Below are 24,909 nucleotides of genomic sequence, written 5' to 3'. Positions count from 1 at the left end.
AGAAAAATTTAAAGGGCGATTGAATATAGATGTTCAGAAGGATGAAAGGCTTTAATAGAAAATAACCTTCAGGCACTGCAAAGAATTAAGAAAGCAAATGGTTTGTTAACCTTTAAAGCAAGATGGTTGGAGTATACAAGAAATCTTGCTGCAGTTATATAGGGCTTTAATGAAACCACGCCTTGAATACATGTCATGGGGAGATGCACAGCAAAGATTCATTTGATTGCTGGGAATGATAGAGTTGACCAGCAAGGAGGGATGGAGTAAAATAGACCTTTATTCTTTTGGATTTTAGGAGAATATGAAATTGTTATTACATATTACATATGAAACATGTAATATTCTGAGGGCATGACCCAGCATATGCTGAGAGGCAGTCATCTAAAGCTATAGTTGAAGCCTCAGGATAAAGAGTTCACCATTAGGTCTGAGGTGGGAAGGGCGGCACAGTGGCACAGTGGTTAGCACTGCTGCCTCACAGCGCCAGAGACCCAGGTTCAATTCCCGCCTCAGGCAACTGACTGTGTGGAGTTTGCATCTTCTCCCCGTGTCTGCGTGGGTTTCCTCCGGGTGCTCTGGTTTCCTTCCACAGTCCAAAGATGTGCAGGTCAGGTGAATTGGCCATGCTAAATTGCCCGTAGTGTTAGGTAAGGGGTAAATGTAGGGTATGGGTGGGTTGCGCTTCGGCGGGGCAGTGTGGACTTGTTGGGCCGAAGGGCCTGTTTCCACACTGTAAGTAATCTAATCTAATCTAATCTAATCTTTCTTCAGAGGTTTATAAATCTCTGGTTTTTCCTCACTCTTGATGATGGAAGGTATTCAGTCTTAGAGCTCAATACAGTGTAATTAGGTCAAAGAAATATTAAATGACAGGGTTTGCTTGAGACCTTGCATGACCACCTCTTCTTTCTTGTATTCTTAAAATCAGTGTTAAAATGCTGGAACTCCCCACAGGGCAACATTGTGGACATATCTATACTCGACAAACTGCAGTGCTTCAGGAAGGTGGCTCGCTACTACTTTCTTGGACAATTAGGGTGTGCAATAAATGGTGACCTTGCCAGCAAAGTCAAATCCATAAATTGTGCGATTATAAAATATTGTCTCTAATGGAAATTAGCTAAAATGTCATAGTTTTAATGTAATTTGTCAAAGAACTATGGGCAAGAATGAAATATTTCAAAGTAGCACAGTACAGTCTGGAATAACTGTCTACAAAGCTGGGGAAATAGATTCAGTGTTACTTTTCAAAAGGAAATTGAATATCTGCTTGATAAAAACCAAATCCAGAGCTATCACAGAAGAACAGGAGAGTAGAACAAAATAAAAGCTGACATTCAAGGCAGATGCCTGACTAGCTAGCTTCCATGCTAAGGATTAAATGTAGACTGAGAGAGCGTTTCTGGGGGCCAGAATGATTCTCATTGTCCGTTGTAATGACTGACTGTTGCCTAGGATTTCTGTATTTTCTTTTGAAGTTCAGTTCTTTTACAATAATGTAACTAGTATTAACTGTGGTCTATTAAAAGCTACCAATAATTTGTTAAGTGTTGCGATATTGACTGCTGTACATGGCCCATGGAAGAGCTAGATTTGATGAATGATGTTTTCTCACTTACTTTTTCTTGAATCATTTTTATTATGTAACCATTTTGTATAATATACTTATGGTTATAAAACTTAAAATAAATATAATCCATCTTTCTCATTTAGATGCTGTAGTAGAGTATTTGCTCCTTCGAATGGGTGTCAGTAAATTGGACATTCTCTACAGACGATTTCTCCTTTCAAAACTTTTCATTCAAGGATGGGGAAAGCCGGATGATCTCAGAAGGTATTGTATGAAGAACTTTTCTATAGCATTTGACTTTACGTGATTTTAAACTCACACTGTTGAGGTGTCCTCGTCATCCACTTATACTTTTCAGGACTGATCATGAATACATGGACTGGCTTCATATTCAGAGTTCTTGTGATTTGGGGAAATGATTACATCCTTTTCAGCAGTGTTGAAGCAAATTGTCATTCAGTTGCTGTAAAGCTTAATTGGTGTCTGTAAATAAACTTTTCTTTTCAGACTGGCTGCTTGTTTTGACTGAAGTATGGTAGAGGTAGGGGTGAAATTTAATGCAACGGTGCTTTGGAAAAACAGAAACAAAATTTAATATAACTTTAAAAGTTTTCTTATAAATAGATGAAATATAATCAGTTACCTGATGAATGAGCTGATCTGGTGACACTCAAAAATCTAAATTGAGTTACATTTAATCAATAGGATGTAGCATATACTCTTTTTTTTTAATGCACTGGATAAATGAATTTTTTTTTCTGATGTTGAAATTTTGGAGTGGTTACAACAGGGTCAAGTGTTCTACATTTGCTTGTTCTCCCAATGTCAGTCTAGCATGACCTTGCTCTTTTCTCCTGTTGTGTATCCTCTACAGTTGTTCAAATCTGGGATGGAGTGGAGTGTACTATTTTCTAAGTCTAAGCATTATCCTCTGTATATGTATGAAGTATGCTCAGCTTTCTTTTGCTTCAGTCTTTTCCATCTTGAATAATTTTGCGGCTGTCCCAGGGATATTTGCTGTGAAACTGCTGCCATGACTTGTATAGAAGGAGGGGACTGAAGGTTTCATATAGTGGGGCAAATAGCCCCACTCTGTTTGTAGTGTGTGTGAGAGAGGAAACAGTCATGGAAAACAAACTTAGACGAAAATGTATTGTGCATGCTAATGCCTCTGTATTGTAATGTAATTGAAATTAAGAGTTCAGTAGAATGTAGTGTGAATGTAGTATTATTGGATATTCCAATATGCTGGCATCATATGCTTGCTTAAATTGCTGTAAGTATCTTCATCAAATAATTAAACTCCTTTAGGATTTATTCTTAGACTTTTAATAGTTTCTAAATTGTTATGCCAAACATTGTACTTTTTAGTGCTATTTGTAGTTGATAGCAATCAACAATTTTAAATATCAAAAATTGCAGCTTGAAATAAGCAATAAGAAGTTTCTGTATATTCCTTTGGATGCCAATAGTTATACCTCTGGTTGGCATTGGACTTGTATTTAATTGAATAGTTTTAAAAAATATTGTAACTGTTTTTTTTAAATTTTAGGTTGTTTGAATTTAGGAAAACAATAGGAAATCGAGAAAAATGTCAGCATTTGGTCCCAAAAGACTACCCCATATTCATTGATAAGGTAAGCTGTTAGTGACAAAATAGCCTTTTGTAGAGGTGTGATTTTTTTATTTCGATTGCACTGTTGGACAAGATATTATATAATTCAGGTAAAACTGCAGATGCTGTAAATCAGAAACAGAAATTTCTGGAAAAGCTCAGCAGGCAATATCTGGCAATATCTGTGGAGAGAAATCAGAGTTAATGTTAGCCTTTGTAAGGAAAGGTCACTTGACCCGAAATGTTAACTCTGATTTCTCTCCACAGACTGCCAGACCTGCTGACCTTTTTCAGCAACTTAGGTTTTAAACACAAAGAAAAACATAACTTAAATAACCTTTGTCTCATTTGTATGTCTCAGTAAATCAAATTCTTGTCTTCATTGTGGATTCAGGCTGATCTGACATCATACAAAATTTCTCATGGGTAGTTAAGTACAGTGTTCATAATGAACAAACACATGTTTGAATTAGGAGTGGGGAAGGCCACTCATCTCATAAGCTTGCTCCATCATTCAGTTAGATCGTGGCTGATATGATTACTCCAAATTTCCAACCACCCTTGTTAACCTTTGACCCCTTTTCCTATCAAGAAATAACTATTCAAAGCCTCTGCTTTTACAGCCATTTTGAGCAAGAGTTCCAAAGATACACAGTCCTCTAAAAGAATCGAATTCCCCTCATTTTTAACCAATGACCCAAAATTCAAGATCTTCCCCAAAGTGGAAATGTCAGTTCCATATCTACGTTTTTAGAAATTCCAAGATTTTTGTACATTTCAATCAGGTCGCCTCTTACTCTACTATAGCAGGTACAAACCTAGCCTTTCCAACCTTTCCCCATTACACAACCCACCCACTCAAGTATTGTCCAGTGAACCTTCTGAGAACAGCTTACGTTGTATTTGTATCATTGTAGGTTTACTAATTCAATCTATTCCTCAGTAGTTAGCACTGCTGCCTCACAGCACCAGGGATCCAGGTTCAATTCCAACCTCGGGTGACTGTCTGTGTGGAGTTTGCACATTCTCTCCACGTCTGCGTGGGTTTCCTATGGATGCTCTGTTTTCTCCCATAATCCAAAGATGCACAGGTTAGGTGAATTGGCCGTGCTAAATTGCCCATAGTGTTCAGGGATGTTTAGGTTAGGGTGCATTAGTCAGGGGTAAATGTAGAGCAGTAGGGTACGGGAATGTGGTCTGGGTGAGATATTCTTCGGAGGGTCAGTGTGGACTTGTTGGGCCAAAGAGCCTGTTTCCACACTGTAGGGATTCTAGATTCTATTGCATGCAGCAATGTTTGCTTCCAGTTGAATTCGGTTGCACCATGATGCATTTTCTACCAATAGCTTATGCTGATGTTGAGTCTTATAATGTAGGGATCACTTGACAAAGAATGCAAATCCACTTTGACATTGTGCAAATTGAGAAAGATTACAGCAATACTATAATAACGCTATTGGTTTAGAGAATGCTGTTTGGAAGGTTTTGTGAAATTTAGCAAGAGTGAAGGACTTAGGACAGGAATTGAATTCAGTAGGACTGAAATGCTGCTATTGATAGTACAGAGAGAGGGTGTGAGAGAAATGGCCCAAAGTTAAGAACAAAAAGCATTTGCTGGGATCTAGGTATGGAGGCAGGTAGAGACAGAAGATAGCTTGAGCCCGTGACTTGCCAATTGTTAGTGGACTGTGGAGATTAGTGAAAACAAGTACTCTGTGTAAGTTAGTACAAGAGGGCATTAAATTCTGCAGTTGCTGTGAATTTTAACATTTTTAAAGATCCTGAAGGCTGATTAAGAGAATGTTAAGAAATGTTTGGTAGTTTGAAGAGGTAGGTTACGTGTTTTAATAAAAATAGAAATAAATTATGTAATTGATGGGTGGATAGTGAAGGCTGGCTTGAGATCAAGCAAGATATTGAGGTTGCACAATATTGGATTCTGTTAGAATTGAGTTTGTGGTCAAATATGAACAGTAGATTCACTCTTGCCGATGTTTATTTGGTAAATGTTCTGACTCAATCATGACTTCATTCAGATAACACAATAGTCATGACTCAATTCATAGCTCAATATTCCCATATCTATGGAACAATATGTAGCTGCCTCTAGTCATCTTTCTGTAAATTTTAGTTTGGAAAGTTAAAACCCATTGTCAATTTACATACCCTTACAATCTTTGGGTGGCACTTGCTATTCACAGGATCAAAGCAAAACTACAAGTGTTGAGAAATTTAGGTGGGGAGGTTGAAGATTAAGTACAAGAAAGTGAGGACTGCAGATGCTGGAGGTCAGAGTCAAGAGTGTGGTGCTGGAAAACAACAGTAGACCAGGCAGCATCCGAGGAACAGGAGAATTGACGTTTTGGGCATAAGCCCTTCATCAGGAATGAGGTTAAAGATTAATTTACATTGGTTTCACATATGCATATCTATTCATATCCAAAATAAGAATAAAGACCGGTTGAGGGTATGGATGCTATTTGTTAATCATTGTTTTCTTTCACTATGCATATTCAGTGCCTCCTGAACTCTGCAGCTAGCTCATGCATATAACTACTAAGAACGTTTGCCTGTTCAATATTAAGCTATCAGGCAAAACTGTATCTGCAGTTGGAAATTTATTATGTTGAAAATGGTAAGGTCAGGTAAAAATGAGGAATATATTATTAGTAAAGACAATGGAACTTGTCTAATAAATGGGACTGAAATCTGACAGATCCCTAGAACCTAATGAACTTTATGCCTCAGAGGTTGCTGTAGCATTAGTGGCTGTGTTTTTTGAAAATTTTTCTCAGTTTTCTGGATTTTAGAATGATACTGTGGATCAGAGAAGGCATCAAATGTAATCATAATGTTTGAAAGAAGAGGGAGAGAGAAAACTGGGAACAGTAGCCAGTTAGCCAGATGTAGTCATGGGAAATGTATCAGTGCAGCAAGCAATTAGGAAGGCAAATGGTCATTGAGGAGACTGGGCCCAACCATCTTCAGCTGCTTTGTCAATGACCATCCTTCCATTATAAAGGCAGAAGTAGATTCGTGCATTTGCGTCTTTCACTGTGTCTCACACGTGCACACACACACACACCATGGGTGCTGGGGAAAAAAATAAGCACTACCGCGGTTAGGCGGTAGTGTGGGGGTTAATAAAAAAAAAAAGAGAGAAAAAAAAACAGCAGCGTTCACTGCCCTTTGATGTGAAGGGCCGTGTTTGTCACTGGCCACCCAGGTGTTTTCCTATCTTCCTAAAAAAAAAATAAAGGCAGAAGTGGGAGTGTTCACGGATGACTGCATAATGTTCAGCACAACATGCCACTCTTCAGATACTGAACATTCCATGTCCAAGTGCAGCAAGACTTGGATAATATCCAGGCTCTGTCTGAAAAGTGGCAAGTAACATTTGTGCAACACATATACGCCATAAAGTGACCATCTCCAATTAATCACAATCTAACAACCACTCCTTGACATTCAATGGCATTATCATCACTGGTTCTATCAATATCAACATCCTGGGGAAGGGTTATCACTGATCACAAACTCAACTGGTTGAGTTGCTAGATGTAAATGTATATGTCGCTACAAGCGCAGGTCAGAGGTTAGGAATACTGCAGCAAGTGATTTACCAACTGATTTCCCAAAGGTTGACCACCAGCCACAAAATCAAAAGTCAGGATTGTGATGGAATACTCCTTATTTTGCTGGATGAGTGCAGCTCCAGCAACACTCAAGAAGCTTGACACCATCGAGGACAAAGCAGCCCCCTTGATTGGCACCATGTCCACACTCAGTCATTCCACCACTGATGCTCAGTAGCATCTACAAGATGCAATCGATCTACGAGATGCAATGCAGAAGTTCATCAAAGATCCTTATACAGGACCTTCCAATCCACAGCAGTTGCCACCTAGAAGGACAAGGGCAGTAGCTAGATGGGAATGCCACCACCTTCAAGTTCCCGTCCAAGCCACTTACCATTCCAATTTGGATCTTTATCACCAATCCTTCACTGTTGCTCGGTCAAAATCCTGGAATTCCCATCTTAATAACATTGTGTATCTATCTACAGCACATGGGCTACAGTAATTCAACAAGACAGCTCACCACTGCCTTATCAAGGGCAACTAGTAATGGGCAATAAATGTTGGCCCAACCAACAATACCAATATCCCACAAGTGAATAAAAAAACTGAGTAGTGAGTACATAAGAGGGGTATGGAAACTTAGTTATTGACTATTTTTGAGAGCGATCAATTGATTTTTAGGTAAAAATTATATCAAAGGGTATGGGAAAGTGCAGGAAAATGGCATTGAAGTAGATAATCAGCCCTGATCTAGAAAGACACAACAAAATTGAGAGGTCAAATGGTCTATACTTGTATGTTCTGAGGAGAACTTAGGAACTTGTTTTTATGAAGTGGGCTATTGGGCATGGAATGGAATAGCATAACTAACTACATATCTACATTGTGTACACAATTAACTACATTGTGTCTCTGGTGCATTGTATCACAGCAATATATTTCACTATGTTCCTATCAAATTAATACTTGGTTTGGAAAGTAGTAGCCAGCCACTGTGATCTTGTGCAAATGTGAAAAATAACATTATTCTCATCATCTCTATATAGCAGTGTTGGACAAAAAGCATGTCAAGCAAAGATGTGACCACCCAACCCCTCCCCCCAAAAGTCCGCTGTCTTCCTGGTCATAGTGTCATACAGCATGGAAACAGATCCTTCAGTCTAACCAGTCCATGCCGACCATAATCCCAAACTAAATTAGTCACACTTGCCTGCACTTGGCCCAGATCCCTCCAAACATTTCTTATTTATGTACTTCTAAATGTTGTAACTGTAATCACATCCATCATTTTCTCTGGAAGTTCCTTCCACACGTGAACCACTCTGTAAAACAAAGAGTTGCCTGTCATGCCTTTTTAAAACCTTTGTCCTCCACTTTAAAAATATTCCCCCCTAGTCTTGAAATCTCCCACAATACCCCTTATGATGTTATAAACCTCTATAAAGTCAACCCTCAACCTCCTATGCTTCTGTAAAGAAAGTCCCAGCCTATGCAGCGTCTCCTTATGATTCAAAACCCCCATTCCAGGCAACATCCTGGTAAATCTTTTCTGAACCCTCTCCAGCTTAATAATATCCTTCCTATAACAGGGCAAACAGAACTGGACATCGTACCCCAGACGATTCCTCCTGTACACCCTCAGCATGGCATCCCAGGTCCTATACTCAAATGTCTGAGCAATGAAGGCAAGCATGCTAAATGCCTTCTTAACCACCCTGTTTCCACTCCCATCCTTTTGTTGTGACTTTTCCCAGTGACTTTTACCAATAGTGCATTGAGACTAGGTTAGAAGCCAATTGCTGTTATCAAGAGACAATTTGCACCTCAGTAGGACTGGCACCACTGTCATTTCTGTAATGTGGTTGGGAAGGGTTTAAGGTACTTCGGAAAGGGTTGGAAACTAGCAAATAGAGGTAGTAAACATGAATATGATATAAATACTTAGGGTACCAGCTAGAGAAGGGAATAGATGAATAATAGAAAGCAGCCAAGTAAGAGGAAATAGCAATCTATTAGGTGGATTTAAAATGGTAGAGAAAGTAAAAGTCTACATTAAGGTTGTGTCTATAACTGAATAAATAGAGTATGGTAAATTGGATTGGTACATTAATAGCTGCAAACTGTCATGTTGAAATTTGATTTTATATGAAAGATATGGCTTAAAGAAAGCCAAGTCTTAGTTTAAATATTCCTTAATACAAGTTGTTCATAACATAAGAAATAGGAGCAGGAGTAGGCCGTCGGGCCCACTGAGCCTACTCCACCATTCCGTATGATCATGGATGATCTTTTTGTGAACTCCGCTCCAATTACCCGCCTGCTCACCATAGCCCTTTTAATCCCTTTATTCAAAAATCTATCTTTTCCTTAAAAACATTCAACGAGGTAGCCTCAATTGCTTCACTGGCCATGGAATTCCACAAATTCATAACCCTTTGGGTGAAGACGTTTCTACCTTATCTATTTCCTTCATAATTTTACCTGTTTCTGTAAAATCCCCCCATATCCTTCAAAATTTTAATGTATATAGTCCCAGTCTACTTAATCTCCCCTTCGTATGCCAACCCTCTCAATTCCGGAACCACCTTAGTGGACCTCCTCTGCATTCCCTCCATGCCAGTAGATCCTTCCTTAAGTAAGGAGACCAAAACTGTGTGCAATACTTCTGGTGTGGCCTCACCAATACCCAACACAGCTGCAGCATAACCTCCCTGTTTTTAAACTCCATCTCTTTAGAAATAAAGAACAGTATTCCATTTGCTGCCTAAATTGCATGCTGCACCTGCCAACCAACCTCTTGTGATTCATGCACAATGACAACCAGGTCCCTCTGCACAGAAGCAAACTGCAATTTTTCTCCATTTAAATAATAATCCATTTTACTGGTACTCCTACCAAAATGACCTCACATTTGGCATTGCGGGCATTTTGTACTCCATCAGCTAAACCCTTGCCCACTCCCCTAACCTATCTATATCCCTTTGCAGACTTTGTGTCCTCTGCACACTTTGCTGTATGACTCCTCTTTGTGTCAGCTGCGAACGTTGACACCTACACTTGGTCCTCAATTCTAAATCATCTATGTAAATTATAAACAATTAAGGAAAGGGGGAGAGTGGTAGGTAATGATTGTGTATGATGTAATAGCATCATACTTAGTAAAAATTGAATGAACTGTGAATGCTGTAAATCAGAAACAAAAACAGAAATTGCTGGAAATGCTCAGATTGCTTGAGCTTTTCCAACAATTTCTATTTTTGCCTCAGACTTATTGTTTGCTGATGTATTGTCATTAATGCGGTATTTTGTGGGTTCAAGTAACTTAAGGTTGCAAACCATGATGGACAAAATGTTGATTTCTTTTGAACTAAGGAAATTGAATTGACATTTGGACCATTTTGTCATTTTTATCTGTGCAGTATCATTTTTGAATGCAACTGGTCTTTCTCTTACTCTCTCCTATATTTTCTCATCACATGAAGTTTTACCAACCAGGTGGTATTTGATCATTGCTGACTGACATATCAGTTTGTTGATCTAAAAATAGAAAGTGTTCATGAAAATTTTCCAACCAGCTCTACTTTCAATCTCTGTAATAATCTGAGAAATATATACAAAATAAGTGCTTTCAAAGAATTTAGCTTATCTCCCATGGCTCTTTTGTCTAGTCCATCCTGCTATACATTCTCTGAGGCTTGGCCGAATCATTCTCCCTTTCACCCATTATGTGCACACTTCCACCTACTAACAATGCCAAAGTATTCCAAAAACTTAAGAAGTTTGTCCTTATTTTACAACAATCCAATGCAGTGATGTGTTTTAAATTTAAGGAAACTCTGCTGGTTCAAGTTTGCTTGTCACATGGATTGCAAATTAACTGACAGAAAAATGATAGCTCTTGACAGTTGCACATCAAAAGTGATAAAGGAGCCAGACAGTGTCACATTGTGCCATGTTTGTGGAACTCACTGGTTGCAAACATTTCCTCTGTCAACTAAAAATAGAAGCAGTGGGGGCAATCAACAAGGCTGCTAGGGGTTTGGTGGAGGAATTTCGGAAACTGCAGGGACAATAGGATTGGGATGGATGAATGAGGAGGCTGAAAATGGGATGCAGGAATACAGGAGGGCTGCAAAGGAGTGGTGTAGATAAAATGAGAGGAAGCAAGGAGATGTGTTGCCTTGGAGAGAAATAGAAGCCTGGAAGGGAAATGGGGTTGTGAGGAAGGCCACAAGGGGCTGCATTATAAGAGGTAGTAACTCCTTGATTAAAATATTCCAGCTTTGTGACATGCGATAGAAGCTCATTAACTATGACCTCACCAATCTGGGAGATGTGGTTGGGCTGATGGCTTTTGTGTGTAGAAATGTGTCAGTTATTTTGGTAGGAAGAAATCTTGCACTGACTTATGCTTTGTCACATGCCAGTTTAAATACCATGGTGTCCAGGAAACGAATGCTTTCCTGGTGTGTTGTGGCTTTAAGTTTATTACACTTGATTATTATTGAGGATGTTGATGACTTCTTCTAATTTTCCTTTTGTGTGAGTCCAAATATCCAAATGTTAACACTCAGAAGGTAATATTACCATGTGACAGCGAAACCTAATAAGTGAATTACTGAGAATGAAAAGCTCTGAACCAGAAGCAGCTCCCAGACAACAAAATGTAACCTTTGAGAAAATTGTAAGGAGATCTCAAAAAAAAAGTTGTGCCCTGACAGACATTTGAGGAAATCTTCAGTTGTGGGAGAAAGGAGGCACATCAGAAGCATTGGAATGGTCATGATATAGAATCAATGCAGTGAGAAAGAAAATGTCTTGACAGAAACCATAGAAAGTGTAATGAATTAGTTGGCAGGATGTAACTGGTAGAGTTCTGCAAGGATAAGTGTTAGGGCCTCATCCACTTATCACTGTAATTAACGCCTTTGACACAGGGACAAAAATTAATATATCTATCTTTAGTGACAGTATAAAATTGGGAGGGAATGCAAACTGAGAGGAAGATACAAGACAATTGGAAAGAGAGAGAAATAAATGAGTGGACAACATGATGACAGTTTGCATACAATGTTGGGAGGTGTGAAGTTATAAGAATAGAAAATTAGAATGTTTTTTAATAAACGTGAAACTTCTAATAATGTTACTCGGACTTGGATGTACTCATACAAGGATAGAAAAAAATTGGTGTGTGGTTAAACAGCAAACAAATCGGACGAGCAAATAACATGTTGGCTTGTATTGCAAAGGAATTTTTTGCAAGGTTTGTGAACAAACCAACTGCACACCCATGGGATCTCCGCTATCAGGATTCATAGCAGAAGCAGTAATGCAAAGACTAGAACAAACAGCCCTACCAACCAGCAGACAAAAAATCTGGGTCTGCTACGTAGATGACACCTTTGTCATCACAAAACGAAACAACATAGAAGAGACATTTAACATCATCAACAACACCCTCACAGGCATAAAGTTCACCAAGGAGGAAGAAACCGACAACAAACTCGCATTCCTGGACGTCACAGTCGAAAGAAAGGACAACTGAGAACTACCAACCTGCGTATACAGAAAACCAACAAACACTGACCAAATACTTAACTACATCAGCAATCATCCCCACACACACAAACGAAACTGTATCAGAACACCATTCCAACGAGCCACCACACACTGCAGCACAGACGAACTTCGGAAAACAGAGGAGAACCACCTATACAACGTATTCAAGAAGAACGGATACTCAAAAAATACAGTCCGCAGATTCCTCAAGAACAAACCACGACAAGCAGACCAAACACAGCCAGAAATCCTAACCACCTTACCATACATCAAAGAAGTTTCAGAAATGACAGCCAGACTACTAAGACCCCTCGGAATCCTAGTAGCACACAAACTCACCAACACTCTCAAACAAAAACTAACAAACTTAAAAGACCCAGTACAACCCATGGACAAAACCAACGTCATCTACAAAATTCCATGAAAGGACTGCCACAAACACTACGTAGGACAAACAGGAAGAAAGTTAGCCACCAGGATACACGAACACCAGCTAGCCACAAAAAGACACGACCCTCTCTCCCTCGTAGCTCTACACATGGAGGAAAGAAAACCCACCATTTCGACTGGGACAACACATCTATCCTGGGACAGGCTAAGCAAAGACATGCCAGAGAATTCCGAGAGGCCTGGCACTCCAACCAAAACGCCATAATCAAGCACATAGATCTAGATGCCATCTGTCAATCCCTCAGAAAACGAACAGGAAATGACATCACCACAAACCCCAGGAACCCCATTCAGGACAAAAAAACATATAAATAGAAAGCAGGAGACAACAGCTTTGCTTCACTTGGAGGTCGCCACTGATGATGTTACCTGTTCAGGTAATGAAACTTCTGGATATCAAACCTACAGCTCAGTGAGCAAACCTACACTCTAATTTGAGGACAAATAAAAAGTTACGACAATTATAGGGTGCTCCCCTCCCCATCCTGATACTAGCTAGAGAATCTACTCTCAGAATAAGTAACAGATGGTTCAGGACTGAGAAGAAATTTCTTTACTCAAAAGGGTATTGAATTTTAGAATACTCCATCATTGAAAGTACTTAAGGCTGAGAAAGATTGTCTGACATCTTGAGTCAGAAGTACTTATTAACTGTGCAAAATTTGGACAAAATAAGGGGATGCTAAAATTACTCATTGCAATGGAGAAACTCTTCAACTTTTGGCATCCATGCTTTCAGAGAAACAGAAAATAGAAGAAGCAGGACATTTGGCCCTTTGAGCCAGTTTTGCCAATCATTATATTTGTGGTTCAATAATTCAATAACCTGTTCCCTCATATTTCTTGATCCCTTCTTGAAACTGTACGATGTTTGTCCTCAACTGTTTTCCTTGGTACCAAATACCACAGGCTCCCCACTCTCTGGGTGAAGCTATTTCTCCTCATCTCAATCCTAAATGATTAGACTGTAAACCCTAGTTCTGGACTCATCTGTCATCGAGGACATCCTTCCAGCATCAACCCTGTCTAATCCTGTTGGAATTTTATAGCTTTCTATGCAATACCTTTTCGTTCTTCTGAGCTCTAGTGAATAAAATCTTAACCGATTTATCCTCTCCTTGTACATCAGTCTTGCCATCCCAGGAAACAGTCTAGTTAAACTTTGCTGCAATCCCTATATGTCAAGAACATCCTTCTTCAGATAAGGAGACCAAAACTGCACACAGTATTCTAGGTGTGGTTGCACTGTTATGAAGTTGAAGGTCTGTATTGTACCTTTAAGAGAGCGTGAATGCTGTTCTGCACTGAGATCTGACAACCACTTGTCGTATGACTAAATAACAATCTCAGAGAGTACTGGAAAACTGAAAATATATAACATTTGGCTGTGAAATGGATACCTGAATTGGTTGCTGTTTTGACAACAATTTGAATTTAACCAATCAATTTAAATTATGCCCCAAGATACTTAAATCCAATAGAGTTTGCATTTATTGTATTGCCAACATTGAAGCAATGAGACAATTCAATGTTGAGGATATAAAAATGGCAGGCATTTTGAAAATCAGACAGAGCAACTGCCATCAACACAGATCCAAGAAATTAGGAAACACTGTCTATCAAAGGTACCTGTTCATGTGAAACATATTCGCAATAGAAAGAAAGAAAACAACCCAGGGAAATCTTCAGCCAGAAAAAGACAGACACTGAAGACAACAGTCACTGTATGATTTAGGAATTAAATTGATGTAATTTTAATCAGTGTTTTATTGGAGCAACATATTGCTATAGAGTTGGAGGCAGATAATCAGCTAACAGAAAGTGGGGCGTAGAGTTGTGAATAGTTGTTGTTTAATGTTCACTTTCAGAGTTAAAGAATAAATTGATATTATTTTCTTTAATAGTGGAACTTGTGAGTTCTCTGTCACTCCTATTTTAATAGATTACGGGGGAGGTGAGCTTTTCTGGGTGTTTGGTTTAATTAGCAGAAGGGTTCACCGCCGTCAACAAATTCCAGTCTTTTGCTGTTACTAGCAAACCAGGGTCTATGTGTTTGGTGTGGTATAGCCTTAGAAGTGAGAAAGTATTCATTCTAAATAGCTTCTTTCTGTTCCTTCTGCATTAAAATGTAATCAAAAGCTGTCTGTTGCAGATCGAGGAGCAAGCTGATTGTCAGATCATGGATGGGCACTTTGTGTCCCCACTGGACCATTATCTACCAGGGATAGCATCAAGGCTCTGTATAATTGCAACAAGACCTCCTGCTCCTGTACTCAAATCTTCTTGTTATGAATGCCCCCAACATACCATTTACCACCTTGACTGCCTGCTTCACCTGCATACTTACTTTCAGTGTCTGGGGTACAAGGACTACCAAGTCTCATTGTACAATTCCTTTTTCAATTTATATTTACTCAGCTAAAGCACTCATTCAGCTTGTCACAATCACACTGAAACATCTCTGCATCTTCCTCATTTTTTATCCAAGCTTTGCGTCATCTACAAATTTGGAGATATTACGTTTAGTTACCTCATCCAAGTCATTAATGTATGTTGTGAATAGCTTGGGTCCTAGCACTGATCCTTCCAGTGTCCCACTGCCATTTGGAAATTCAGGGTTTACTAACAAAGATATTCCAGTCAAATACTAAGGCAGGTCTATTCATATTTAAGTGAATTTTTAATGGTACATTAAATTACAATTATCACTTCACATCCTGTCTAGACCTCAGTTTTAATTTCACAAGTTGAGTCTTGTTCCTTCACAAATTAATTGGTGTTGAACACGGAAATGAAGCTTATATTTTTTACTAATCTTTTGAGTCTCTTTATTAATCCCATCTGTCTTTGCCAAACTTAATTCCTGCAAAGAAAGAGAAATAAGTTTTAATATTAATGGTAAAAGGAGGTGTTTCTTGACCTGCTCGTAGATGTCGCAGGTATCCTGTGGAGGGTGCTGTGCTGGATCAGATTACATATTAAACAAAGTTACACTGATAAGCCCAAGAGAAATTGTGGGCAGTTGCTGAAGAGTTGAATGGCAAATTCCAGTCTTTTGCTGTTACTAGCAAACCTGGGTCCATGTGTTTGGTGTGGTCTAGCCTTAGAAGTGAGAAAGTATTCATTCTAAATAATCAAAGAAATAGCTTCTTTCTGTTCCTTCTGCATTAAAATGTAACCAAAAGCTGTTTGTTGCAGATTGAGGAGCAAACTGATTGTCAGATCATGGATGGACATTTTGTGTCCCCACTGGACCATTATCTACCAGGGATAATGCCGGCTGAATCGATTAAAGCAAGGTAAGGAAGTGAAGGCATTCAATTGAATCCTCAGCATGTTTGCACTTTTTTTTCTGAAATGTAAATTTTTACCTTATTGAAAATAATTGCTGAATCTATTTGGAATATAAAAATTATATTCCTGAATGGATTCTCTGAATGGTTATTTCTATAAGTGAATTTATGTTAATTTGCATGATTACAATGACATAGATGCAAATATGAATTGTGACTGCTTTTTTTTCTCCTTTCTTAGTCTTTTTTTCCTATTGCATTGGTCTTCATAGTTTGGTCAAGATCAAAAGTTAGTGTTGCCAAACATTGTAGGATAATCTCTTTTTGAAAGGTGGTACATCAGTAAATTATTATATTGTGTCACGTGACTACTTTATATCTTAATTCTTCAGTGTAACTTTTTTTAAGAGAGCTTACATTTAACACGTAAAAGGGGAAAGAGTACTCTGTGGCTAAGTATAGATTGAGCAAAATTCTCCTGTGATTAGACTCCTCAACCGAAATAGCTCTGTAGCATGATATTGTGATGTGGTGATAGAAGCTATTGGGCAAAGCTAACATTTACTGCCTTCAGGGAGACCATTCTTTTTGGTTATTGATTTCTTTTTTACTGTGATGGACAGCCTTTAGAAGAGGAATGTAAAGTAGTCCTTAGTCAATATTAAGTTATTGCTTTTGACCGACATCCAGCAATAATAAGGACGCTGATTCAAATCTATTAATATGCAGTGGTCCGATGTACAGCACGGAAATAGACCCTTCGGTCCAACTCATCCATGCCAACCAGATATCCTAAACAAATCTAGTCCAATTTGCCAGCACTTGGACCATATCCCTCGAAACCCTTCCTGTTCATGTACCCATCCAGCTGCCTTTTAACTGTTGTAATTGTGCTAGTCTCCTCCACTTCCTTTGGCAGCTCATTCCATACATGCACCACTCTCTGCATGAATATGTTGCCCCTTAAGTCTTTTTTAAATTATTCCCCTCTCACCCAAAACCTATGCCTCTAGTTCTGGACTCCCACACCCTATCCATGCCCGTCATGATTTTTTAAACCCTTTATACTCAGCCTTTGACACTCCAGGGAAAGCAGTCCCAGCCTATTCAGCCTCTCCCTGTTGCTCAAAACCTCCTACCTGGAAATATTCTTGTAAATCGTTTCTGAACCCTTTCATGTTTCACAACATCCTTCTGATAGGAGGGAGATCAGAATTGCACACAGTCTTCCAAAAGTGGTCTAACCGACGTCCTGTACAGCCGCAACATCAGTTCCCAACTCGTATGCTCATTGCTCTGTCCAATAAAGGAAAACATATCAAACGCTGCCTTCACGATCCTATGTACCTGCGACTCTACTTTCAAGGAACTGTGAACCTGCACTTCAAGGTCTCTTTGTTCAGGAACACTCCCTATGGCCTTACCATTAGATATCAGTCCTAATCTGATTTGTCTTTCCAAAATGCAGCACTTCACATTTATCTAAATTAAACTTCATCTACTATTCCTCAGCCCATTGGCACATCTGATCAGGATTGGTTCTTGTTTAGGATTGGAAGCATTGTTTACAATTGGCATAAATTATTTGGTTTATGAAGTGTAATATTAACTTGTAGATAACAAACTTAGGGTTATATTTAATACTGAGGAATGCCTTGATAGAAACATTGACAAATTTGCAGGATGGACGGGAAGATGGTAAATGATTTTAAGTTTACTCATGCGAACTTGCATTTTGGTGAGAGTAAAGTTACTGTCTACTCCTTTTGAAAATACACATCTATAAGAATTTAGAGGCACAGGAATCTAGATGTACAGATTCACATCATGCAACAGAGCAGTGCAGGTTAACAAAGCTGTAAAGCATACAAACAATTCACTGGGTTTCATTTATATAGTTACAAAATTTAAAAACAGTCAAGTTATGTTTAACATGTATATAACCTTGGTTAGATGTCCATTGGAGTACTGTCCATATTATTAAAAGGGTATAGAGGTGCATAGAAAATGCAAAACCGATTTATATGCATAATATCAGAACTCAGAGGGTGCAACTAACTGAAAGACTGATTAGGATAGCATTCATTCTCCAAGAAGATTAAGAGTTGACCTAGTCGAGGCCTCTAAAATTGTGAAGGGATTTGTAGGGTAGACACAGAATGTTTCTACTTAGACGTTCAAAAACTGAGAATATTAAAAAGAAAATGGTCACTTATAGGTTCAGTAAGGAATTCAAGAAATCTGAAGAATAATGAGAATATTGAACTCACTACCACTTAATTTTTGAGGCAAATAATGTTGATGCATTCAGAGGGAATCTGGATAAATACATGAGGGTAATGAAGCATATGTTGATCTTTAAGTGTAGTAGGCCTGATAAGAACATTCAAGTCTGATAACCTATCATTTTGTCTTTAAACTTTTCCTCTGTGTGACCAAGTCTCGATGCATTCAGTGTTTCCAAGTACAAAGCATTAATAAAAATAAGCTCAAGAATTCCATTTTTTTTCACTTTGGATACGCGACACAACCATAAACATTTTGTTTAGATCGAAAAACATAAGAATTTTATTAATTTCCAATTATGAATAACATCCTAGGTGATTCATTGTGGCACTGTCTTATTATGAAAAGTACACCCGAAATTATGTAGTTCCTTTAAAACACCAGACTTGTTTACCATTATGGACTCGTTTGTGTCACTACCATGGCTGTTTCATTTCACAATGTTTTCATAAGGTCAGTTCAACAGGCAGGAATCACACATCCTTTACTCAGCTCAAAACAAACAGCACAGTCAGCTCAATTGTGATTTGCTGTGTTAAACACTAAGGCATTCTGGGAATGAATAATCTTATCCATTTCATTATTTCATGCTGTAATACAATGCCAAAGTCATACCTAAATAAAAGATAAACTTAAACCTTAATCATGAGATGAAACCAAATATTTATCTGTATGTTACGAGTAAACATGTACATACCTGTGCATATGCTTGCTCGCTCTCTTTTGCAAGAGAAAGAACATCCCTAATACTTTATGAACTACTATATAGTTTTATTAATCTGTGCTTAATCTCATCTGACCATGTTTAATGGCTATCACCCAGCGTTAAGTATCAGTTTCAAATGCAAGATTTAAATGTACCTTACATTTTCAGGAGGCAAGAACAATTTTTACCCCAAAGGTTATTGTGATGACTATAACCAAATCCTTTCATTTGCCAGGTTACTCATAAGATGACATGCTAAATTTTCCTCAACTATAGGACTTCATTTGAAGGTCTAAAGATTTGCCAATTCAGTGTAGTAAAATCAAATTGTGTGTTTAGTTACACTTTATTTCACACTGTGTTGTAGTCTCAGCTAAGCAAAATATAGTGCAGGTAATAGTTTTGGATAGTATTAGTAATAGTTTACTGAGGTAGTTAACATTATTGCTTCGCAAACCAACCAACAGTCAATTTTAAAAAAAAGAATTTTCTATTGCCAATCATTTATGGTCTTTCACATCTGATAATTAAAATGAAATAGCTTACAGATGGTCCAATGGATAAATGCAACTTTGGTATAGAACAGGACAATGCAGATCAAAAGACCTGATTTGTAATTTCAGTTGGGGTTGATGTCTGTTCGAATGTGCCAATCTTTTTGGATGTGGGTTGAAGAAAAATCATGAATATCCCAAAAAAGATCATTTCCTGGTGATTGCTATGGATTAATATGGGGTACAGAGGAAAAGGTTTCTACTGAAAGAATGCAAGATTTGGCTTAATTTATTTAGCACTTACTACATGCATAGTTCCTTCAACATGCTGAAACATCTCCCTGTGCTTAAAAGGAGCTTTATGAAACAAAATATTCTCTGAATTCTAATATTTGGCATTGTCTGATTCTTGGCACTTTTATGCATGGGAAAGAAAAAAAATACAGGGTCCAGATTAGAGTGGTGCTGGAAAAGTACAGGCCTTGGATGCTGCCTGATCTGTGTTTTTCCAGCACCACACTAATCTAGACTCTGGTTTCCAGCATCTGCAGTCCTCACTTTTGCCAAGAAAAAAATACACTTATTTAAGACCAAATAGAAATTTATGGAACGTGATAAATAGGATATCAAAAGCACATTTGGCCAGAATTTTACTGGGGCACTCTGGGTCCCATTGCTGGGACCAACCATGTCTCTAAGCTATGATTGGGTAAACAGTAGGACCACAGAGGGGACTTCATCGATCTTTGAGATGCCCTTGAAGGACCAGTAAGAACTTCTTTTATCATGCGAATGCCAGGTAGACAAGTCCATTATCATGCTCGGGCTATTAATAGGCAAATTTGTTCAAACAATACAGTTTCTATCTTTGGAATATTCTGTGGAGGGGTGAGTGTGTTATTGCTTGTTCTGGTTAGTTTCTGACCCACTTTAATACCCCTCCCGTCTCTCAATTACTCTTAACTAGCTGGTAAAATCCTAGCTGTTGTGTCATGACAGGTCCTGCTGTCAGTCATTCTAATTAGAGATAGAGCTATTCATTGTATTTATTCACACCATGAACAGATAATAAAATTTGCATTTATTTTGTTGAGATATTAATTATAAAACAGGTGTTTTTTTAGTCCAGGTTCGTGTATTTTGGATTTATGATTGTCAGATTATTGTACAGCTAGCAACATGAAGTTATTCACATGCCATTGCTGCAGGTTTCAATTCATAGTACCAAAAGAATGGAAGAGTAAATACCGACCTGTATGTGTCCATCTAGCTGGCACTGGAGATCATGTAAGTGGAGAGAACAGCAGTAAAATTTATTTCAATCTTCAAATGAATCAGCATAGTGTAGCTTGATTTCATAAATACTTGGCAGTGTTAAAGTAAATTTAAAATTGTGATGGGGTCATTTTATATTCACAGCATTATTTATTTCCAACACTTTGTTTCAGTTATTGTCTCTTATCAAAATGCATCGTCTTTTCTGGAATATGATTTCATGTGTTCTCTTAATGCTGTTATGAAGATGTGAGTATACTGGACCTTTTAAGAGAGTTAAAATCTAGCAAAAACTACCTGACTGCACCATGTGTTCTGAAAAAAGATACGACGTAACTTGTGCTCCAGCTGCTGGGGGTAGATCGGGTAGTTGGTTGCCTGGAAACGACAAAACAGATTTGAACTAGGCCAATCAGTTTACATTATACCCCGAACAATACCAAACTCCAGTCCAGTTTGAATTTAGTATATTGACAATCTTAAAAGTCAGTGACACAATCTGATGCTTTGGGGGTATAAGATCAGGGAAAATTGAACAGTTGAGTGGAGAACTGCCAAGCCAACGACATCTGCATGCTCCCCAGAAAAATAGCTCTCTTAAAAGGTATCTTTATCGAGGAGTAACCTGCAAAGCAGAACCCCCAAAAAGAAGACAAGAATACAGAGAAAACTGAAAGCTACCTTGTTTTGAGATTTTGTTTTCTAAATCTGAATGGGGACTTTTATCAGATTAGTATTGTAGAAGGGGAAGGTAAAAGATAGGTTAGAGGAAGGACTTGTAAATAGTTGTTAGTTAATTATTTTCTGTTATACTTTAAGAAATAAACTTGTTAATTTTGACTTTAAGTAGTGCACAGCCTCTCGAATTTTCACAGATTACTGCACGGGATAAATCTTTTGTGTTGCGGGTTTAAATTAGTAGAGGGGTTTACCTCATGTTGTAACAATTCTTATCATTCATGTATAATTCTTGATGGAAGATTCCAGTGGATTACTTCACTGTGAGGAGGCATGATACATTAGCTTGGCCCTCCCTTTGCTCTTTATTTCTCTCTCCATCTCTTGCTGCTTTTGGATCAAGGTCCTTGAGTGTAACACCAGTTATCGCAAATGTTTGAAGATCAGATTAGCCTTGTTTTGATACCCCTCTGCAACACGTTCATGGTCATTTGAGTGAGATGCTGGAGAATGACATTTGCCTTCGGAACCTCACTCTAGTTTAAAAAAAAGTAAACATCTTTTGTAAAAATTGGTTTAAATGTCTCAACAAAACAAAAGTTCTCAATTCCTTATATAATTACCTGTTTCTCCAAAAAACAGTGAATACATTGCCTAGTTGATACCAGGAAACCCAAGCCATGATTCATGGTTGTAACTGACCTTCACCAGAGCAGTGATTTGATTGCGTTTCTACAGTTATTGTAAACATACTGGATCTAGCAAAAGGAAACGTTAGACAGGATTCCAATTCCAGATTGATAATTTTATGACCCCCCGCCTGGAGAATATATACATTTAGACAGAACATAAAACCTGCTAACAGTACCTCCAGAACTTTCTGAATTTTTACCTCCATTTGGGCTGTTTCTACCAAATACTGAAAGTTTTTTTTATTGGTGAGTTTGTAAAAGATCATAGCCAAATACTAAATTCACAATTTGTCATTGGTTCTAATCCCTTTTGCCAAAATCTTGCACTTAATTATTTTTCTTAATGCCTCTTTCCAATTAATGCTTTGTAGGGCTGCTGAATAAACACAGTTCAGGTGAATGCTTTATTAAACTCTATCATCTTGTTAAAGTTGCCATCGCTCAAGTCCTTGTGCTTAAATTTCTTAAAATATTCATTCATTTATGGTGATTGTTTTGGCTGTTGGTCAGATTCATCACTATCTGGATTCAGCTCTGGATTCAGGACTGGAAGTTGGAACATTGCTAGAGTGCAGTATTTATATCATATTCATGTCATAAGAAAAGGTGCAATTTTTGTTCAGTTACTACTGACTTGCAGTAAATCTATATGTATCTGCAAAAACTCCAGAAGTGTGTTTTTCAGAGAGAGAGAGAGAAGGAAACTTGTGTTTGGCTACAAAATAAATACTTATAAATCTGGGTGCAGTATATATTTTTTACTTGAATCAAGCAACTTGAAAGATGGTGTCAGTGGGTTTAAAAATGTGATCTTTTCATATATTAAGTATTCCATTTTCTTTAAAACTATGTCTAGTTTTACTGGCGAAGACGTACATTGATGGCTCGTCCGATGATAAAGGAAGCATGCATGGGATCACTTCTACTGGAAAATCCTTATTATATCCTTTTGTGTACCTTTTGTGTAGCCTTCGTACCTTTTTGTGATCATAAGAACTGTTGCTGTCCTATACTCAGTATTTTATGTGAGAGCTTCGAATTTCACTTAGTATGGAAAACGTTTTTCCAAGAATTTTCCAGAAACAGCAATGGAAAGTATAGTCTTTTTGATTAAAAGCAAAATTGAAAATCTATTTTTGGATGCCTTTTTAAGTTCTTTTTATAATAATTTTTCTTTAATCATCAGATTAATGAACATCTTATTTTCAAATTACAAAATTTAACATGATTTCTAAAACTAACTTCAAATGCAACAGCTGCCTCCTGTAGTGGAAGAGCTCGCCCTGACTTTGGGCTTGATCCCTGAAAGGTGATAATCTGACAACATGATAGCGAGTAGTTTTTCCTCAAGTTTTGTTCACCTTTCAAGCACTCATTAGATAAACATAGCCCAATCCTATCTGCACATGGACTTTTAGATATACATATCTGCATTTCCATTGGGATTCACTAAATAGTAAATAAAAGTGATAACTTTGCACTTTTACAACTCTTCCCCTTCCCTCAGAAACCAGGGGCGTTGGGTGCAATTGCAAACATACCACTAATGAGATTAGATATTGAACATATGAATCACTCACTACCTGAACGAACTGAGTTGGCGAAAATGCAGAAATTAATTATTATATAAATTAATAAAATTCATCTCCTTCAGACTATTGATTAAGCTTAATTACAGTCAGTATGCATTGAAGAATATATAAGAAATAATGAGGAAAATAGTGACAAATGCATGAAGGATAGAATAAACAGTGTCAAACCTATTCCTTATAAAAAAAACTCCTGTTTGTACTGTGATGAATTAACATTACTTTTATTTGCATTCTTTCTAGAATTTGTTACCTTCAGTTCACTTGACTCTTTCTTGCATAAGTGTTTCTCAGATGATGCAAAAGTATCGGTATTTGTCTCCAGGTCATTGCCAGTGCATTACTTGGCCATCAGAGAGTAGGAACGTTAGATACTTGAATGAAGGCTGAACAATGTCTCTGAAGTTGGTTTCTCCAAGGAACGAGGCAGTGTCACAGCAGTCAAGTGATTATGTTTTGCATTGGGCTAACTTGAACTCTTAATCTATTTATTCTTTTGACTGTGCACAGTAGTAAATAAGTAAAACTCCTGAATTCTAAACCTCTTTATGACCTTGAAAGCAATTGACCAAAACTCTGGGTTATCTAAATAACATTCAGTTCCAGCACATTTCAGTCTGTTTTTCAGCACAGTGTGGGAGCCACAGTGCTCCGTGGAGTATTTGATCATGTGTCTGTGCCTTACAATAACCTTCAATATGTTTATATTGGCTTGAGAATTGAGTGAAGCAGGCAGGTGCAGTTTTGTTTTAAATATAATAAACAAGATAATCAACATTTGGTAGTGTTAGCTATTTTTGAAGATCCAGATAGCTTCTCATTATCAAGTTTGAGGAGAAATGTTTTCCATTGGCTAGGCTTTGAACCTTTTGCCAATTTCTTCCTTGCTTCCATTAAGTCTGAGTACTTCATTTTAAAAAAAAATTCAGCTGGTTAAATGATCTGTTTTGATATTAATGATCTTGCTGCTTGTAGCAGATTTGATATGAATTGATGTACCCTGCAGCTTTAAGTATGCAGATGTCCAAGATGTTGTGTATAGACCCTGGTAGCAGCTCTGGAGTGCTAGATAGTATAAATATAGAATTAGGCAAGAGTGTAGCAAAGACAGAATTATG

The 24,909-nt window shown here is 37.9% G+C and overlaps 1 protein-coding gene and 1 long non-coding RNA gene across 17 annotated transcripts in view; one reads left to right on the top strand and one right to left on the bottom strand.

Moving 5' to 3' along the window:
• The window catches only part of abhd18 (abhydrolase domain containing 18), a 98,952-nt gene that overhangs the window by 26,055 nt on the left and 47,988 nt on the right, over positions 1 to 24,909 (top strand). For 3 of the 8 annotated variants that reach the window (XM_087980083.1, XM_087980084.1, XM_087980082.1), the window contains 5 exons: positions 1,717 to 1,837; positions 3,126 to 3,210; positions 15,977 to 16,077; positions 20,766 to 20,844; positions 23,059 to 23,145. In XM_087980083.1, coding sequence (XP_087836209.1) covers positions 1,746 to 1,837; positions 3,126 to 3,210; positions 15,977 to 16,077; positions 20,766 to 20,844; positions 23,059 to 23,145 — 444 coding nt within the window. In that variant the 5' untranslated portion in view covers positions 1,717 to 1,745. Of the gene's footprint in view, positions 1 to 1,602; positions 1,838 to 3,125; positions 3,211 to 15,974; positions 16,078 to 20,681; positions 20,845 to 23,058; positions 23,146 to 24,909 lie in introns of those variants that run through there. The other 5 variants (XR_015753332.1, XR_015753333.1, XM_087980081.1 and 2 more) reach the window with 4 other exon arrangements.
• Positions 1,951 to 24,342, bottom strand: LOC122539390 (uncharacterized). 9 transcript variants are annotated; one of them, XR_015753336.1, is made up of 6 exons: positions 24,045 to 24,342; positions 21,765 to 22,046; positions 21,162 to 21,210; positions 20,810 to 20,921; positions 17,211 to 17,367; positions 15,440 to 15,641 (listed from the first exon to the last, which is right to left on the bottom strand). It is a non-coding gene; the product is annotated as an uncharacterized LOC122539390 (long non-coding RNA). The 9 variants fall into 9 exon arrangements; XR_015753337.1 differs by lacking the exons at positions 15,440 to 15,641; positions 20,810 to 20,921; positions 21,162 to 21,210 and adding exons at positions 1,951 to 2,141; positions 7,980 to 8,091 and having other exon boundaries at positions 24,045 to 24,339; XR_015753338.1 differs by lacking the exons at positions 15,440 to 15,641; positions 17,211 to 17,367; positions 20,810 to 20,921 and adding exons at positions 1,951 to 2,141; positions 7,980 to 8,091 and having other exon boundaries at positions 21,130 to 21,210; positions 24,045 to 24,338.

Source organism: Chiloscyllium plagiosum, unplaced genomic scaffold, assembly GCF_037043375.1.
Source record: "Chiloscyllium plagiosum isolate Xiang-an unplaced genomic scaffold, Cpla_swu_hap1 HiC_scaffold_36, whole genome shotgun sequence".
NCBI classification, from domain to species: Eukaryota; Metazoa; Chordata; class Chondrichthyes; order Orectolobiformes; family Hemiscylliidae; genus Chiloscyllium; species Chiloscyllium plagiosum.
The sequence above is the reverse complement of the archived record's forward strand: the minus strand, read 5'-3'. Positions and strand labels throughout refer to the sequence as shown.